The following is a 19,736-nucleotide window of genomic DNA, read 5'->3' on the forward strand; positions in this document are numbered from 1 at the left end:
TTGCGCACTAGACTTGAAAATTACACTATATACTCTGGTTGACAGCGTTTGGGCTGTGAATGAGTCTTCTGCAATCGGTATCACCCGACTGCAACGTTCTTACTTGTTTTTTTATACACTGAACCCATTTTCAATGGGAAATCAGGGTGTTATGGTTTTGTTGAAATGTATGTAACAGGCAGAAGGAGGCGTGGCAGACCCCACAAAGTATATATGTATATTCTTGATCAGGGCGACGAGCTCATTTGATTTAGCCCGGTCCGTCAGTCTGTCCGTCCGTCCGTCCGTCTGTCCGTATGTCAGTATGTTTGAACGCATCGATTTAAGAAGATATGTACAAGAGCTAGAGACCTGATTTTCGAGTTTTGCTTTTTTATCGATAAAAAACCTTATCGAAAATCAGTTATATAATTATATCTCCTAAAACTTTAAAGCTAAAGTCTCCAAATGTTTAATGTAGATTTATATACATTTTACAGCCCTATATCCACCCCCTTATCCACATATTTGTAAAAGGCGTATTTCAAATACTAGAGACTTGTGCTTTGGCAAATGCGTGCATATCCATCCGTGCATATGTTATAATCATAATCTGAAAGTTTCATGAAGATCGTATGTCCGCAAATAAAGTTATTAAACAATAAAGTTCTCATAGTAAGCGCACACTGCAGCCCATGCGTGTTTATGTGTGTGTATGTATGTGTGTGTGTGTATGTGTGTCTGTGTGTGTGTGTGTGCGTGTGTGTGTGTGTGAGTGTGTGTGTTAGTGTGTGTGTGCGTGTGTCTTGTGTAAGTAGAAAGACGCGAAAAATTATCGAAATAGCTATTGATCGAAGGGAATATATATACATATATTTATTTATTATTATTTTATACATAACTAGATTTATGTAAATGACAAATTCATTCATGCCCTACTCAAACAAAAACAAACATTACTACAGGTACTTCAAAGTTTATGTGCAAATATGTATGTATGTTCATATTCGAGTATTTATATACAGTGGAATCCGGTTATAACGACTCCACTTAAAGCGTCCAACCGGTTACATATGTCGACGAAAATTCGATGTCTTGGTTGGTCCCCATAAAAACATATATGAAAGAGCCTCCGCTTAGTAGGTCTTCGCTTTTAATGACAATCCGCTTATCCCGACGATTTTTTTTTTTCACATTTTTGACGACGTGTCGAAAAAAAAATGCGAAATAATGACAACAAATTTAAGCATTAAAATATGCTGTTAGAAATATATACATACATATGTATATGTTTCTATTTATCAGTGTGTACGTAGCAGCGACACAAATGCTGCTAAGACAGAGAGAGAGAGAGAGAGAGAGAGAGAGACACAAGCTGCAATGCCGACGTCACATAAATGTTTCGATAGCATGTTATTGTAATAATATGTATAATATATATATAAAAAATTGTTGTTTGATTACAAATATAATTTTCTTTGTGTCAAACGCCTTTACGAACATGGCAACGGTAAAAAAATGAAAGAAATATTTTTTTGCTCCTTCTGGTTAAAGCGTCCTCCGGGTATAGCGACGTAAAATCGTCGGTCCCTTGAATGTCGCTATAACCGGACTCCACTGCATTTATTATGTGCATTAGATTATTCTATTTTATTTATACCTAAACGCAATACGTAAAATTAATCGTTCATATAATATTAGCATACATGTACATATACATATGTAAATTGATATTGTCTGCTAGGAACAGCTGCATCCCTCTACGGACATATTTGGTATTACACTCAACACAAGTTGGTGATTTTCGTCAAAATACAGCAAGCTTAAGGAACTCATTTTCGTTGGCGAACAACATGGCGTCGCCGACGTAGTCAGCGCTGCTAAATGCGTGTGTGGATACTGCTCCAAATACCCAACCCTGCAGTCACCGCTGCAAAAGTATGCATCGAATGATGTGGGTGCCACAACAAAGTGCCATCCGAAGCTGGTAAAGTTAACCTTTAAAGGATATCGACAGCAGCGCATATCGTGATCGTTCTCGGTGCAATCGAGATAAACGCTTCGTTTTCTTCGATGTTTTTTGCGGGAGCCAATTTCAATATGCACGGTCTGTAAAGAAAGAAAATGTTAAAGATCAATGTACTTCTTATAAAAAAAACAAGTAAGAAAGCTCCAGTCGAGACTGCTCGACTACGAGATCCCCTGAACCCTTCGAGCAACTGATATTTCAATAATTATTCACACACACGAGCACACACAGCCACGCATAAACACGCATTGGCTGCAATGGTGGCTTACTATGGGAAGTTATTTGTTTAACAACTTTTATTATGGATGGACTGTGTTCATGAAACTTTCAGATAATGAATATAACATATGCATATATTTGCCAAAGCACAAGTCCCTAGTATTTGAAATACGCTTCTTATAAATGTGAAGATGAGGGGGTGAACTAGAGGTAGAGGTAAATTTAGACAAAAATCGAAATTCCATAAAGTACATATAAATCCACATTACAAATTTGGTGACTCTATCTTTAAAGATGTAGGTATTTAAACTGATTTTTTAAAACTGATTTTCGATAATGTTTTTAATCGATAATAAAATAACGGGGAAAGTTATCGATATTAAAAGCAATATGTGCGTGGTATACACAGACCTAGAAAAAAATTTGAAGTCTCTAGCTCTTATATCTTCTGAAATCAACGCGTTCATACATACAGACAGACGGACAGGGCCAAATCGACTCAGCTCGTCGCCCTGATCAAGAATATATATACTTTGTGGGGTCTGCCACGTCTCCTTCTGCCTGTTACATACATTTCAACAAAACCATTATACCCTGATGATTTGAACGAAGCATTGGAAGGTAAGTGGCTCAAAAAAATTTATATCTAATGCAATTAAATTCTCATCTAATTCATTTAGATCTATCGTGAACAATGGAGCAGTGAGAATAAATCTGAATATAAAGAAATGTTTCGAATATCTTTTGATTATTGAATATATAGATTTGTATATATATACCAATGGATTTTTTGCAGTACTATCTGTCGTGACAACCAAGGGCCGCATCCATGGCTCGACACCTTTTATAAAAATCTCCTGGGTTTGACTGGGATCTATTGCGGCTCCTGTACCTATTAAGGGTTTCAAATCCACGTTGACCCATTGACCCAATCCAGTTGGAATTTTATGTCGGAACTCGAAGATTTTTGCCTTATGCGTATAATTTGTGTTATTTGCTCGACGTATGGCCCGATGCAAGGCTACGACAATCTCCTTATTCTGAAAATCGGACAATTCTTCAAGCATTTTCGGTTGATAGATACTGATCCATTCCAATCCACGCAAATACAAGTGAAGTGTCACATAAGAAATATCTGAGGATCCTGATTCGAATTTAAAGCGTAAGACATCTGTTTTCCGATTATGTCGTACATGGGGCTCTAAAAAAGAAAAAATAAATAAAAAGCAATGTAAAACAAGTAAAAAAGCTCTAGTCGAGAGTGCTCGACTACGAGATCCCCTGAACCATTTGAGCAACTGATATTTCAATAATTATTCGCATATGCATACATACACGCACACACACAGACATACGTACGCACGCATTAACATGCATAGGCTGCAGTGTGCGCTTACTATAAGAACTTAATTGCTTAATAACTTTTATTGTGGATGTACTTTCTTCATGAAACTTTCAGAGTATGATTATAACATGGATATGCATGCATTGCCGAAGCACAAGTCTCTAGTATTTGAAATACGTCTTTTACAAATATGTGAATGAGGGGGTGGATACAGGGGTGGGGGGTAAATTTTAATAAAAACAAACGAAATTGTATAAAATGCATATAAATCTACATTGAACATTTGGAGACTCTAGCTTAAAAGGTGTAGGAGATATAATTTTATTACTGATTTTCGATCATGTTTTTTATCGATAAAAAATAACGGGATGAGTTATAGATTTTTTGTGATAAATTATATCTTCTGAAATCAACGCGTTCAAACATACGGACATACAGCAGACGGACAGGGCCAAATCGACTCAGCTCATCGCCCTGATCACGCCTCCTTCTTCCTGTTATATACATTTCAACAAAACCATTATACCCTGATTTCCCATTTTGAATGGGTTCAGGGTATAACAAGTAAGAAAGCTCTAGTCGAGACTGCTCGACTACGGGATCGTCTGAACCCTTCGAGCAAAAGCTATTTCAATCATTTTTCGCGTCTTTCTGCTTACACAAGACACACGCACACACACACACACACGCATACACCGTAACAGACGGACGGAGAGACATACGGACAGGGCTAAATCAACTCACCTCGTCGCCCTGATCAAGAATATACTATATACTTTGTGGAGTCTGCCACGCCTCCTTCTGCCTGTTACATACATTTCAACAAAACCATTATACTCTGGTTTCCTATTGAAAATGGGTTCAGGGTATAAAAATGCAGTGCATTTTGGACCGCGAAAGAGCATTGTACAGACTGGCATTATGGACTGTATCATTTTACTTCTTTAATTAATGTCTAATGAAATCATATTAATATTAATATTTCAACATCATATATATAAAGCAAGTTAAATTTAGTTTGTCAGCAATTGTTATTACTAAAAAATTTTACCACAATTTATTACAAATAGTAATAGTATTTAACTCACGTTCTGGAAATATATAAACACGGTTTATATGAGAAAGTATGCTTTCATATTCAATATCATCGTCGTTAATTGTAAATTCAGTGGCCTTATGCATTGTACCCGTTTGATGCTTATCAATTTCAATATTATAGATGTACTGAAAATCTTTAAAATTATTAGGATCGTCACCCTGCATTTCCAAAGACGTATTTCTATTGGACGCCTCATATTTAGAATTATTATTAGAGCTCTGTTTAATGTTTTGCGTAACATTCACAGAGTCTGTCACAGTATCTTCATGCATATACAGAGCAGATCCAGGCTTGTTTGGAGCAGGAATAGCAGCACCGTTTGGCTTACTCTTTTGACCCCACATCGAGTTCAAAAGCGAGGAGTTATAGTTTTTGTAAAAATTCTCCAATATGTTCTGAGGTACATTTATTGGTTTTGTTATATTGGGCAATTTCTTTAAGTTCAGTCGCATCAAAATATGCATTTTAATTGATTCCAAGCTATCCTGTTTCGCTTTCTCCCTCAGCTGACGTTGCAGCACAGAATCTCCACTAATCAAACTATTTCTGTTTACGCTAAATCCTTGTATGCTTGCTGGCATTTGACCTAGGAGCTGATCCGACTGCCTTTGGTTCTGGCTTTGGCTGTGTTCCTTTATAATAGGAGTGTCAATAGCAGTTGTATGTGTTTGATTTCGATGGCTTTCTGTGCTGTTTGATCCAAGCAATTTTTCTGTGTCTCTCGTTACTTCCTGGGCAGATGCTAGAATAACGATCGATAATAAAATCGATAGTAAAACTTTAGACGCATATCGGGTGACTACCAATCGAAACTGCCAGCTCCTATTGTTCCTCATAATCATCATCATCTGTTGTCGTTTCATAGCGCTGTGGCATTGGCAAGACTTTTTTAAAGACATATTAAGAAAGAAGTTTGTGCAATCGGAATCATATTCGGAATCAAAATCGCAATCGGATTCATCAATGATAGTTAAACGATCAATTGTTTTCCCATTGTCTGTTTGACCTCGTCGATTTACGGCTAACCTTGTAGTTTCCTTTACTGACGTCATGGCTTAATAATCGTTTCAAAGACTCAATTCTGGAGTATTTTCCTTAAAAAAGAAAAAAGTGATTCGATTGTATATTAGACAATATAATATAAACCCTTTCCTGGTCCTTAGATTTAACAAGTAAGACGGTTCTAGTTGACACTACCCTGAACCCCTCAAGCTGATATTCTAATCTGTACATCTTTTATGCACAGATATATCTACACGCCCGTATAAGAAAGTGCTCTGTGAGAATTTACTTGTTAACTTCTCTTGTAGTAAGACTGTCTTCATGAAAATTTCAGAACGTGATCATATTGTTCTAGTATCTGAAATACGTTTTTTACAAATTTGGGGCGAAGGATCCGTGGTATCCAAAATCTGTAAATTACAAAATCTTTGTATTCATCAAATGTATATACACTAAATCTGAAATCTGTAGGTCTAAAAGTGTTCAAATTTGGCTGAAAAGACAATATCAATTTATCGATCATTCTCGATAAAAAGAAATCGAATGAGTTATCGAAGTTGTACTGCTTATGGTATACACGAGTATACATGCAAAATTTCTCTAGTTCGTATATCTTCAGAGATCTCGGCGTTCATACGGACGAACTGATGGACAGACAGACAGGTTATATCGATTAAGCTAGTCGCCCTGATCAAGAATATATATACTGCCATTTACATACTTTTCACAAAGCAGTATAACACATTATTACCTGATTTCGAATTTCAGTTCAGTTCAGGTTATACAATTACATTAGTTTTATTTAGCAATAATCTGACTATGAGTTGCCAGTTTAAATGCAAAGATAGATTGAACCCATTTTCAATGGTTTTGTTAAATGTATGTAACAGGCAGAAGGAGGCGTGGCAGATCCCAAAAAGTATATATATTCAGATCAGGGCTGAGCTGAGTCGATTTAGCTCTGTCCGTCTGTCCGTCCGTCCGTCTGTCCGTCTGTCCGTATGTTTGAACGCGTCGATCTCAGAAGATATACGAGCTAAAGACTTGAAATTTTTTTCCTAGGTCCGTGTATAGCACGCGCATATCGAGTTTTGCTTTAAATGTCGATAACTTACTCCGTTATTTTGTTATCGATTAAAACGTTATCGAAAACCAGTAATAAATTTATATCTTCTTCAAATTTTATGTATACTTATATGCATTTTATACAATTTCGGTTTTTGTCAAAATTCACCCCCACCCCTAATTCGTCCCCTCACTCTCACATTTGTAAAAGGCGTATTTCAAATACTAGGGACTTGTGCTGTGGCAAATACATGCATATCTATGTTATAATCATAATCTGAAAGTTTCATGAAGAAAGTACATCCACAATAAAAGTTATTTAACAATTAAGTTCCTATAGTATGCCACCACTGCAGCCAATGCGTGTTTATGCGTGCGTGCGTATCTCTGTGTGTATGCTTGTGTGTATGCGTGTGTGTGTGTGTGTGTGTGTGTCTTGTGTAAGCAGTAAGACGCGAAAAATGATTGAAATAGCTATCACTCGAAGGGTTCAGGGGATCTCGTAGTCGGGCAGTCTCGACTAGAGCTTTTTACACCCTGAACCCATTTTCAATGGGAAATCAGGGTATAATGGTTTTGTTAAAAGTATGTAACAGGCAGAAGGAGGCGTGGCAGACCCCACAAAGTATATATATTCTTGATCAGGGCGACGAGCTGAGTCCGTCCGTCCGTATGTATGAACGCGTCGATCTCAGAAGATATAAGAGCTAGAGACTTGAAATTTGTTCCTAGGTCTGCGTATATCACGCGCATATCAAGTTTTTCCTTACATATCGATAACTACTCCCGATATTTTATTATCGATCAAAAACCTTATCGAAAGCTAGTTATTTAATTATATCTCCTACACCTTTAGAGCTAGAGCTTGCAAATTTTATATGTAGACTTATATGTATTTTATATAATTTCGATTTTTGTTGTAATTTACCCCCCACCCCTATATCCACCCCCTCACCTTCACCTTTGTAAAAGGCGTATTTCAAGTACTAGAGACGTGTGCTTTGGAATGTACATACATTTTCACCATATAATTACGCCCTGAAACTTTCCTTAAGATTGTACGTCTAGAAATTAAATTATTCAACAAATAAATTCTTATAATGTTACCCACACTACAGCGCAGCCAAAGCGCAGTTAGCAGAGCGCGTTCTAATACGTGCGTGTGTATGTATGTGTGTCGAAAAGAAGTGCAGATTGATTAGAATGTCAGATTAGAGGGTTCAGGGTATCTCCTAGTCGAGCAGTCTCGACTAGAGTCTTCTTACTTGTTTTACAATGACTATGGTGACCATCTGGGCCGGAGCCCATTTCGGGACTGTCAAGAACTACCCACCCATTTATCACTCTCTCATTCTCTCTGAAAAAAAAAAAAAACATTTTAAGTAAATCATTTCTCACAAAGATTCTTACATAAATTCAACTTTTATTTTTTTCATATTTAGCATAATTACATTATCTTGGGACTAATTCCACAAGAAGACCATCCATATATATGAATACATCCTTATATTTAATTATATTCATCCTTATATTATTATATTCATGATTGCTTGACTTATACTTCTCCACATTGCCTATTTTTCAGAAGGTATTTACATAACATTTCTTTCATCAATATTCAATGTTTTTATGTCCACAAAATTAAATTGAGCTATATGGATGTTTTTAACATTTTCCACTAGTAACTTATTTGTGTCGTCTGACCACTTTGTATTTAGTAAGAAAAAACCCTTTCGAAACTTGCGCATTGTGCGCTGCAATTGCATGCAGGATTTGAGCTATTTTCAATACTTCCGAGTAATAGCACGAATGTACGATTGTTTCAAAAAACTGTACTACCTTAACTGCAGTGTTTTTATAAACAAAATTCTTGACTTGTCTCTACACAAACTTCTTCAAGTTTGCATTTTGTCAAAATGACGATTTTTTTTTATCGAAACAATTGAAAACCGGGACAATTTCGTGTCAGGTCGGGACACCGGGACATTACCCCCAAATGCGGGACATATCCCGGAATCCCAGGACGGATGGTCACCCTAACAATGAATCACAATCCACCAAAATTTTCAATCAGACACGCCCCTAAATAGCCCAATATATGTATTTATATTATTTTTTGTGTATATTATTATTAAATATACACATATTTGTTCGGTCAAGTACACTCACCAGATGTCTTATCCAAGTTTTACAATCAACACCCACAATCACTTAACAGTTTCAATCCCATCATATTCCTTTATATTTATTATTATTTTCCTCTTCAAGATATGTATGTATATACATACATACATGGATAAGTATGCATTAATACATATACATGTACTGTGTGTATGAATATACATAAATACATATGAATTTTTGTAAATGTAACTGGCGCGACTTTTCGATTCAAAGCTCTCAAGCCAAATGCATTGTTATAAATATAATAAATATATATAATTAATAATAAAATTTACCCATCAAATGTTATAAAGCCGGCAGAGATGTATGACTTATTTTATTTATTCTCGAATTTAATACATTATGTGCTAATAAATCTGCTTTCGGAATACACTCACAATTCTATTCACGCTCAGTTCCGAGCTCTTTCGTTTTGTGCTGTAGTTTTTCGAGTTTGTTTATTCTGTTTAATCTTTACCGAGTGTTGGTTTATGTGCATACGTAGATACATACATATATCTTTGTATTAATTAATATATGCCTGTACAAATATAGATGTGCATATACACACAGACATATATGTACATACCAATATACATTTGTTTGCATTCATTCGTCAGTCTTTTGGTATATGTTTGTGCTGTGCGTGTGACGTTCACGGTGTGCATAAACGGTTCATATTCATGTGAATCTCACTCAGAAGCTCTTGATGGATCACTCTTACTCTATTATATTCAATTAAAATCATTTATAAACATCATAATCAATTTTTGTGTTCTTGAACTTCAGGTCAGTGTTGAAAGTGCAGTTATTCCTTTTGATGCATTCAGATATATGTGTGCATGTACATACATTTGTGTTTTTTATTTATATGTGCATATGTATGTATAGACACAAACATTTATATACATGTAAATACATATGTACATATGAGCTACATATTAACTACGTATCTCAAAGCGCACATAACCAGCATATGTACATATGTATGTATATACATATAAGAATTTCGATAACAAACATTTGTATATGAAAATTTATATATATATATATATATATATATATATATATATATATATATATATATATATACAAAAGTTTGTTATCGATATATATATATACCCAAAATTTTACACACACATGTATGTTTATGTGTGTATAAACACGCATGTTTGTGGGTATGTACTCGAAATCTATTTTGAACACTTCTGTGAACGTACTTTTTAGAAACATATGTAGGTACGTACGGTTTTATACATACATACATACTAGTATATGTACATGTATGTAGGCACATTCATGAATATGTGTACATATGTATGTTTGTGTGCATATTTCTCAGCATACATATATCTAAATGGCTGCATGTCTACATATTCACTCATATGATCGCAAATATTTTTATTTATTCATGCATTGTACATACGTGCACAGACATACACTTGTTTTTTTTTATAATTTTATAAAACAATATGTAATAAAAATATTAGCACATGTGTCAATTATTTCACTTGCAGCGCGCACACAGCTTTAAAAAAGTAATAATAATAAATTTATTAATAAAACAGGGATCGGCAGATATGGCAACCGCTACGGCAGCGGCAACAGCAACGCCAATGAGTACAGCGATATACAACAGAGCCTGACCGTGCCATATAACTAACTGACAGATCCGCATCGACATTCACAGACATAAACAAGAAGCTGTTGTGTTGAGGATGAGTGTGCGCTACGTTCGGTTAGGGCACCAGGTCCCATTTCAGTGTGTGGGTGTGCAGCGTCAATGCTTTGCACATTATTCATAGTCTAATATACGTGCTTATTTAAATTTCAATCTAGCACGCACTGTTGGTAAATAAGTCTTGGATGCTTAATTATATATTTGTTCCAAATCAAATAAAATATATGTTAATATTCAGATAAACTATATACTATATACTATGATACTATGATAAAACATTGCGCTCTCATGAAGGACCCCGATTCCGGCCCTGCTTTTGTATACCCTATACCCGTTGCTCTGCTTCAAATGGCTCCCGACACATAGATAGTCTTTTAATTTATTTATATATATTCATATGTTTTAAAGTATGTCTACACTTTGTAGCAGTTGAGCACCTGAAATATATTTTTTTATAAAAGTGAAAATTGATATAAATTTTTAAATGGTATCCTCAAGTCGACTTTAATATTCTTATGCACTCTTAGTTGTCAGCCACGTCAGTCAATTATTGAGTCATCTATCGAATTATAAATACTCTACTTCAGTTGACCTAAATCCGAATACGCACTATGTTTGGGCATCAAACGGAGTATTGAAATTACAAAATTTTCAGACGGTATTGTTTCTTATTATGATATGATATTTGTATACTTTATGAATAAATGAGGAAGTTGTAAATATTTATTATTTCACAAAATATATTGGAGATACAAAGCTTATGAGAAAGTGTTGGATGTGATATGAAAAAAGAGAAAAACAATTGCTGAGTTTCGGCTTCCTATTATTCATTTTGCGGAACGTTAGTTTTTCTTGATGTCCTAACTGGTTTCAACAGCTTCTGCTCCTTCTGTTACTTCGGCCAAAGAGATACAATTTGCTATCTATAAGTTTGTGACAAAAACCTGACCAAGTATAAATATAATTTCTTATATATATTGAGTTGAGTTAGGTAGTAACGCGTGAAAGAACTTTATATATATATATATATATATATATATATATATATATATATATATATATATATTTCAAACTCAATATATAAATAAATAAATAAGTTAGCTTGAAGTATCGACAAAACAAAGGATACTAATTTGTTTTTAAGAAATTTAGCTGCAGAATAGTACGGTAGTGTCAAGTTAAATTCGTTTGCTAACTTGATTTTCATCACTGTACTCACCTATCGAAATTTCGTTCAGTGAGTAAAGCTCGCCGCCTTTCGTTAAGTGAGTTAAGCTACGTACACAGCGAAGATAAGCAAATACATGAACCTTTCCCTTTTATCGCATTCACATTGGGCTATTAATAGCAGCGAGTCTGTCTATTCCCAATTATTACGACGAACGTAGTAGCTGTATCCAGCATTGTATAAAAGAGAAAATCATGTTCGATAACAATGTGGAAATTATGGGGCTAACGAAAAAGAGTCACAATCAACATAATTTTTTTTCAATTTCAATTTCAATTTATTTCACTCTTTGTTATAACTACATGATTTTGTGAATGGTATTTTACAATATTTTAAGAGTACAATAAACATAAAAATGATAGTATGCGGTATGCATTTCCATGTATATATAGAGGAGAAAACTTAAATGCAGGAATATTCGCAATTCGAATATTTGATTATGTTTTGTTGTTTGGTTATTGGCAAACCATATACCAACACCCACAACAATAAAGAGCAATCATAAGGGCAACTCACCGCTAACTCACAGATTTCTATGTTTAAGTCCACAAGTAAACTTTGTGGTTAAGACTCGGTGGGCCACATTCGCACATTGAATGAATTAGCATGTACTCAAATTTTGAGTTCAGTTGTTTCCGTTTGGAAGCTTTTTTTTTTTTTTTTTTTTTTTACAATTTAAAGACATCAACTCTGGATTTTCTTGTTCCTTCAACGTGGTTGTATATGTATATGCCTTGAGTTGCCTTAGCCCAGCTTCTGTTTATTGTGATTTGTTGTTTTGTTTTGCTTTGTTTTCTTTTTACAAATCGAAAATTTAGATCTTTGTAGCTGGGCATAGGAACAGTCTGAGTCACAGCATGTGGTGAAAATCAGCGTGATCTTAGTTAAGTGATTTTCTTAGCTCAAACAAATAGTGTAGATCACCGCGACCTTTGTGATGAACAACCCTCAAAGGGACAAGACGATTCTATATCGATTCTCGTGTGAAAACATGCAATTATGGTTTTACTTGTATTATTACTGAGTTATTGTACCTCATTTGCTTTAAGGGTTGCCTTTTTTAAAGTCATTATATGAAGGCACGCGGTTGACGAATTTCATAGTTATGCTAAGAACAGTGATTTGCAAGTGATATATGATTACAACAACAACAGATCCTAAAACATACAGAAGACTTTTGACGGAAGTGTCCAACCAGGGCAGGGGACAGGGTTAGAGTGACTTATTTCGTCTGTATATATTCATATATATTCATTTACTGTTGCTATCAGGAATGCACATATTTTCACATATTAGCGATTGACGCTGATTGCCAATATCACAAAGAGAAGGCAGCGAGCAATCGAATTTTTTAAGAGTGCAAGATTTTTTAAGGGCCAAAAACTGATTGGAGCTGCAAGAGATAATAACGCTTTGCAAATTTGTTATAACGTCGAAGCACAGTTGCGTTCTATTTAGTATAAAAAACGCAGATAAGTTATGTCCAGTTACACCTAACTACAACACTTTTCAAGCCCTTAGCCCTTTAGAAAATTACAGTTCTGTATATTTTTGGTTTCTAGCTAGCAGCTAGGTTGGCATCAAGGTGGGCAAATTGGGATTTCACATTATAATTATATTTTAATAATCATCGAAAAATTGAAAACCAATCTTTAATAAAAATGGGCTGATTTTCTATGTCGGGAGCGTCTGACTAAAGTACACATACTGGCTTTTGTTTCTATACTAACAAAAAAAATTACCTATTTAATGCTTCCCTTCATAAGAACTGGCAAAAATGTCGATTTTCTATTTGTTCCACTCAGTTGGGCTTTCAAACCCAACGCTTACTCCTGCCATTTGTTAATTCACAGCACTTCGAGGACACATACTTCCCAGGCTCAATCTCCATCCACCCTTCACCATTCACCATGCTTTAGTAGATCGGGTTGATATATGAAATCTAAGACTACGGATGAAAAAGGCCAATGGGGGAATGTTCCGATTTCATCTAGTCTTTAATTTTCTTGAGATAATTGCTAGAGCTACTATATCAATATATCCACACTTTTATAGATACTACAAGAACATATCAGGAATGAATCATCACACCTTTGGTTTCATCTAAAGTTAGCAGTTTTGAGCAGTCGGCTAAATTCAATTTCCCTATTTTTGTTAGACTTAATCGTATTTTTATGGAATATGAAATGCTTCACTTACACCATGGATATTTCTTTACTGATTGCTTGATATTGATCATGTGTTGAAAACTAAATTAAAGCTCGCAAACATATTAATATATACATGCTGAAATAACGGCGATTAACATTGCTCATACAAATATTCTCCTTTCACATCGATAACGCATATAAAACTATTTTGGTTGCTCTTTGGGAATTTAGATATGGATTCCAATTTATACAGCTTGAATGCAATCGACAATATTTTCAAATAAGGTATTATTTTTAATGTTAAATATAATATGAATGCTTTCAAAATATATCAACTAAAGATATATTTTTAATGGAAGGGTATTTATGAGTCAGTTACATTTGTGTATTATTTAAAACGCGTTGATAATAATTCGAAACTTTGTCGAATTTTTAAATTTCGGTTCGTTGGATTTAATGCGATGCCATCGTCATCCGTGTCACAGATAAGTACTAAGCAGAGAGAAAGAGAGGAAGGGAGAGAGAGATGGAGAAAGCAAGTAAGTACTAAACAGAGAGAGAAAGAGAGGGAGGGAGAGAGAGAGAGAGGGAGAAAGCAAGTAAGTACTATGTATGTATGTAATATTAAAATGTTTAGATATTTTAAATGTCTCTTTGATGAGAGGGTAACAGTTGTCCTTGTATCCTTGCATTTATATCTTTAAACAGTTCGTTTCCCATTTACAATACTTATTCAAATAAGTGTTAGAGGCATTTGAGTATTTCTTTATAAATATTTAGTTCAATATGCGAAACTGTTATAGGGAAACCGTTACAGGGAAAGATTCTGTATGTAAATTACACAGATAAGTTCTGGAATAGCCCTGACCTGTCTATTAAATTCACTATATTAGAGTATTTATTAGTTTATTATTATTATCATGTAATTGCTACCATTTCCGTGTAGCCTGAAACATACCATTTTTATCAACTGTAAAACTGTTATTTCCCTGATGTTTGAAGCTTTTAACTGTAATACAGTAGAGGATACTTTCTATAAAATAGTGCCTATTCCAAATACCAAGTCCCTAGACTGAAAAGTAAGCAAATACTTTCCATTCATACAAAGATAGGAAATGTATTCTTTCGATATTAATATATTGTTAATTAACTGATTAGTAACAGCAAGAAAATGCTTGCGAAACTCACAAAGATCTTGAAAGTTATCAGTTTACATTTTAACTAAATTGGAAAATATTCATAGAATATATTAATCAAATGCTGAACATTTGATAAAAATCCGTTATGTTACATACGAGTTATAAAAATAAACGTTTAACTGGGGCAGAGGCGGTTAGAGTTGATACAAATATTAGTTTATTTCATTTTGCTCTCTTTTTGTTATAAACAATTAGCTCATTTCACCTGAGAGAGCAACTTCGATCGAATATCAGGAAATATAAATCTTGCTGTCAATTGTGGTGGAAGTTTTGAGTAGCCCATTCAGGATAAATTCTAAAATCGATATCAAAATTGGCTGCTTGCTCACATTCCTAGAAATTGATAATTTCCTTCAAAACTGTTATATATACATATGTACATATATGCACATTGCTTATCATTTCTCATCTAGTGCAAATTTCTATAAAAGATACACTGAATGATATTGTACGATTTATTTATCTGTATGTGTTCATAGTATGTAGTCGTAAATAGCATGTTTGTATCTTTGCTATACCAGCTATACTGCAAACTTTTTCATTTTTGTTGTTATATCTGTTGGATGGGCAACCCAGCATGTATTCTTTTAATTACGTATGCATCCTTTAATGCCACTCAACGGACTGCTCCCCTTGTTCTAGAGAATATCCATTCACGGATCGGGGTTGGGATTCGACTTTTGTTAAGTGATAATCCTTATGTGATATGTGTGGGTGGTATGGGTATGGGTATGGCAGGAGTGGGAGGCACGGTACGGAATGCTCATAATAATTGAAGCATATTCACAGTGGTTGGCTCTCGGGTGAAATGGGCGTGCGTGAAACTTGGCTGTTGTGCTTTGGTAAACCCCGATGATTGATTCCCCTCTTGTCCCACTTCCTCGCTTCCCATTTCACAGTTCCCCTTTACCTGCTTAACAGTTTCCCACAGCGATTGTACACACCATGCCGTGTCTCTGATATGTATTTTTGGTTGTTTGTATTTGGTTGGCTGGTCAAATGCTTGGCTGGCCATCAAGCGGGCTGTCTGCCTGGCTGGCTTGTTGCTAGTACTCGAGTCTTTAATTGTTTAATGACTCGTTAGTAAGATTCCCGGTGGGGAGCAATGCGGACAAAACATAAAGGGGGCTGCCTGGCATTTTCAAATGTGATAATTGTTGTGATTTATTATGGATTAAGCAAATTTGGTGTAAATTATACATATTTTACGCCGACAATTTCAGATAAATGTGAAGTAACTGTCAAGTAAGTGTGTAAGTATCTATACATCAATACAAAAATTAGTAGGTTCTATAACGAATGATAGCGGAAAACAAAAATTGAAGCTGGAAATGATCCTTATATAATATAAATATATAAATATACAATATTTTCTATACTTTTAGTGCTTAAAATAAAATACAATTTTCACAATGCATTTTAATAAAAAAATTAAATTGCAAATTTGGAATTGGTAGATGAACTGTGTTAAAAAACTGTTGCGCTATACATAACACTTTTTGGACTTTGGATGAGAATTATTGATTAAAGACTGCATCGGGCCAGATTGCGATATATAAGTCCTCTTAGTTTTTGTTAATATACACATTTTAATATAACCTAAAATTTTCCCTTTGTTAAAATCTGCGCCCATGTTCTTCCTGCTAAGTATGCACACATACATACATCCGAATTGAATATTTCATGCCTATCCCCTTATTGGCTTCAACCACGGCCTCAGTTTGACTCTACACATGCTTCGCAACGCTTGCTCTGAATAGTAAGGCATTGCTTTCTTATCGCTTACTCGCAAGACTTCACTCAGGACGCAGTGAGCATATCAGACGGTCGCATGCTGCTCAGCCAACATCAACACGAAACAACAAACAATAAAAACAGCTACAAATGGGAGTTAAAAACCGGTAAAGCAGCGATGCAAAATGATGTAACAATTTACGGTAATCAATTTGTAATCTTAGTCGTAATCGTATTCTTGCACGACGTTGCCTTTGCCACGCCCATTGCTATGTTACTGCAAAACACATAGAAAATGTCGCAGCTTTGAAAATAAAAATAAAAAATCGACACAAAAGTTATCTTAAATCTTAATGCTTCATCACAAAGCTCGAAAAGGGTATATGGCTTATTTGAAATCTTCCAAGAAAGTTGCCAGTTGACCTGAATCATGTGCCTGCTGAATCGTATATAGCTTATGAAATAAAACATTTTCGCTTTAGTTGTGAAGTTGATTGATATTAGAGTAAAAAGTAGAAGAAGAGTATGTATAGCGTAGTCGGTTGGCGTTCCAAATTTAAATTTGTGTTAATATTACAGATACAAATACAGATTAAGCACAAGGTATTGAAGATGGGATGGCTCAGCTCTAGTTCCTCATTTACAGTAAAGTTTAATTGTAGAGTCTGGAGTGTTTATTCTTTATTTTTTCATAGTCCAGATCGACCTCGTATCTAGATTCAAAGCGTAAATCATTAATATTCCTATTGGTGCAAAACTGGTCGCGCAACACAACAGGCGGCGGATTCGGCCTCAGCTCATCCTCGATGCGGGAAACTTTTGCATCAACGCCGTTCCACATGGCGTTCTATACGGCACGTGGCACAATCGCGTTCCGATGATCTGCAGGACGGGCACAATTTCCTGCTGAGAGATTTGCTTTCATGTGTCTTATATAGGAATTGGAATCATACTTATATTGCTCCGTTGCGTGCAAGATTCGTTTTCGTTTTCTTGGCATCTTTGTACGTATTAGAATGATTCCGAGCGATAAAAGTTTGCGCATATCTCAGATGTAATCGTAACAAATTAAAATTCTTAGTTTCATAAAAAGGGGTGCTTGTCAAGCAACGCTATAAAAGAGGGGTTGACTGGACGGCTCCTGCACTTCTAAATACGTGCTGTTATCACATGTGATGATGGGTTTGAAATGAAGAATCAGACTGCATTATACCTACAAGCCATTGATTAAGATACATATACATATATATATATATACATATGATATATGTATATATATATATGATCAGTGAACTGGTAGTGGGGAAAGGGTTTAACACTTGGCAATTTCAGTATTTTTATAGTTATTCAAAGAGAATATATATGTACATATATATATCAGTGATCAGTGCAAAGTAGCAAACATAAACGAAAGTACAATGCACACCCAATTCAAGAGAAATAACATGTGCACACATGTCTACAGACATGTCTACAGACATGCTACCGAATTTCAATGAATATGATTTCAGTTTCAGCAAATAATCCAAATACATTCTCTATTCAATATTTGTTCATTTATTACAAATTTGAAATTGACATTGGTTTATGTGTGAGCATTAACTTAAATATCTATTCGAAAGGTCTAAGACGTGAACATTTCACATTTCACACGCATTCACTTGGCGCTCTAGAGCTTTAAGATTTATATGGATGTCAAAATTTATTGTCCTTAGCCTCATGCTATGAAATAAATCGAAATGCAAAAATTAAGGACCTTAGCTTCAAAAGCGGGTTGAATTATAATTTAATGTCTGAGGTTCCCTAGCTTTTCCATCGAATAACATATCTAAATTTTGTTACTTATATTAAACGTACTATATTGATATATACCTCATCGTTTGAAGTTGATGTTAGACACTTTATATATTTAATATATAATTTAATTTAATTTAAAGAACATTTAGAAATTAGATATTTTGCGGATATCTAGTATATGGATTACTTTAATGTGAAATGAAATAACTGATATGGGACGACCCGACGGGCTCAGATTTATGAAATATTCCTGCCACACATAAATTTTTTCGTTAGAAACATAGAACATTATGATCGGATTTACTGAAAAGAAGATATCATCACAAAGTTAAACACTCCTACTTAGTAATTTTTTTTTTTAATTCTAGGTTGTAACTGTGAGTTGTATCAAAAATCTAAATCAGAAAAGACATCAACTTTTGCCCGCATGAAAGTGTCAGTTCGATTGGACTGTAGCAACTCGCCTATTAGTACTCATTTCCATATGCATTCTGTAAACATTTTGTGCAAAAATGCAAATCGTACTTTACAGTATGTATGTATGGCTATCTCTGTCTAATGCCGATATTCAGCCGAGCGATTCACAAGGCAGCGAAAGCAGGACAAACGATAATACACACTTACGATATGCTGGCTCCATGTGCAGATGAGGGTGTGTCCGCGTCCGTCGTCATTTTGAAAACAACCACGCACCCACGCCCACGCCCACGTTTAGACACAGAATCGAAATCAGGAACAGGAACAGGAACAGGGTCCTGAAGCTCCATGCCGCCCATTCGTTAGCATTCGCATTCGTGCTGTGTTTGTGTTTGTCGAAACGGAAGCCATGTGGGTAGTTAACGGAACAGTCTAGAGGTTATTGTATCGGAATGAAACAATTCAATTGGGCGACTGCAACTTACTCGCCCGTTCATTCGGGTAATTCAAATAGAATTCGAGTTTCCCAATCCAACAAGCAGACATGTGTACTCATGTACACAAATCCGCACACACAGTCGTACACACATATACATATATATATATATATATATATGTATGTATATATA

At 35.0% G+C, this 19,736-nt stretch overlaps 1 protein-coding gene and 1 long non-coding RNA gene across 15 annotated transcripts; one reads left to right on the forward strand and one right to left on the reverse strand.

Moving 5' to 3' along the window:
- Nucleotides 1-826: 826 nt before the first annotated feature.
- On the reverse strand, nt 827-10,560 carry LOC6585774 (growth/differentiation factor 8). Of its 14 annotated transcripts, none has more exons than XM_044007057.1 (5): nt 9,198-9,420; nt 8,072-8,095; nt 4,661-5,765; nt 3,007-3,428; nt 827-2,088 (listed from the first exon to the last, which is right to left on the reverse strand). In XM_044007057.1, exons 3-5 carry the CDS (start codon nt 5,721-5,723, stop codon nt 1,720-1,722), a joined length of 1,854 nt encoding a protein of 617 aa, XP_043862992.1. In that variant the 5' UTR covers nt 5,724-5,765; nt 8,072-8,095; nt 9,198-9,420; the 3' UTR covers nt 827-1,719. The 14 variants fall into 14 exon arrangements, with proteins under 14 accessions (XP_043862992.1, XP_043862996.1, XP_043862993.1 ...); XM_044007061.1 differs by lacking the exons at nt 8,072-8,095; nt 9,198-9,420 and adding an exon at nt 8,908-8,999 and having other exon boundaries at nt 4,661-5,413; nt 5,475-5,765; XM_044007058.1 differs by lacking the exon at nt 9,198-9,420 and adding an exon at nt 8,908-8,947.
- Nucleotides 2,752-3,206, forward strand: LOC122756736. Its single transcript, XR_006356574.1, has 2 exons — nt 2,752-2,848; nt 2,908-3,206. It is a non-coding gene; the product is annotated as an uncharacterized LOC122756736 (long non-coding RNA).
- Nucleotides 10,561-19,736: the final 9,176 nt, after the last annotated feature.

The sequence above is a fragment of the Drosophila mojavensis genome, unplaced genomic scaffold (genome assembly GCF_018153725.1).
Source record: "Drosophila mojavensis isolate 15081-1352.22 unplaced genomic scaffold, ASM1815372v1 contig_151, whole genome shotgun sequence".
Lineage (NCBI taxonomy): Eukaryota > Metazoa > Arthropoda > Insecta > Diptera > Drosophilidae > Drosophila > Drosophila mojavensis.

Coding starts and splice junctions, on each gene's coding strand:
- LOC6585774 (XM_032732933.2), bottom strand. CDS start 5,723: ATGACGTCAGTAAAGGAAACTACAAGGTTAGCCGTAAATCGACGAGGT. Junction 3,429..4,660: donor TGTTTATATATTTCCAGAAC/GTGAGTTAAATA, acceptor TTTCTTTTTTAG/AGCCCCATGTACGACATAAT. Junction 2,089..3,006: donor GTACTGCAAAAAATCCATTG/GTATATATATAC, acceptor CTTTCTTTACAG/ACCGTGCATATTGAAATTGG.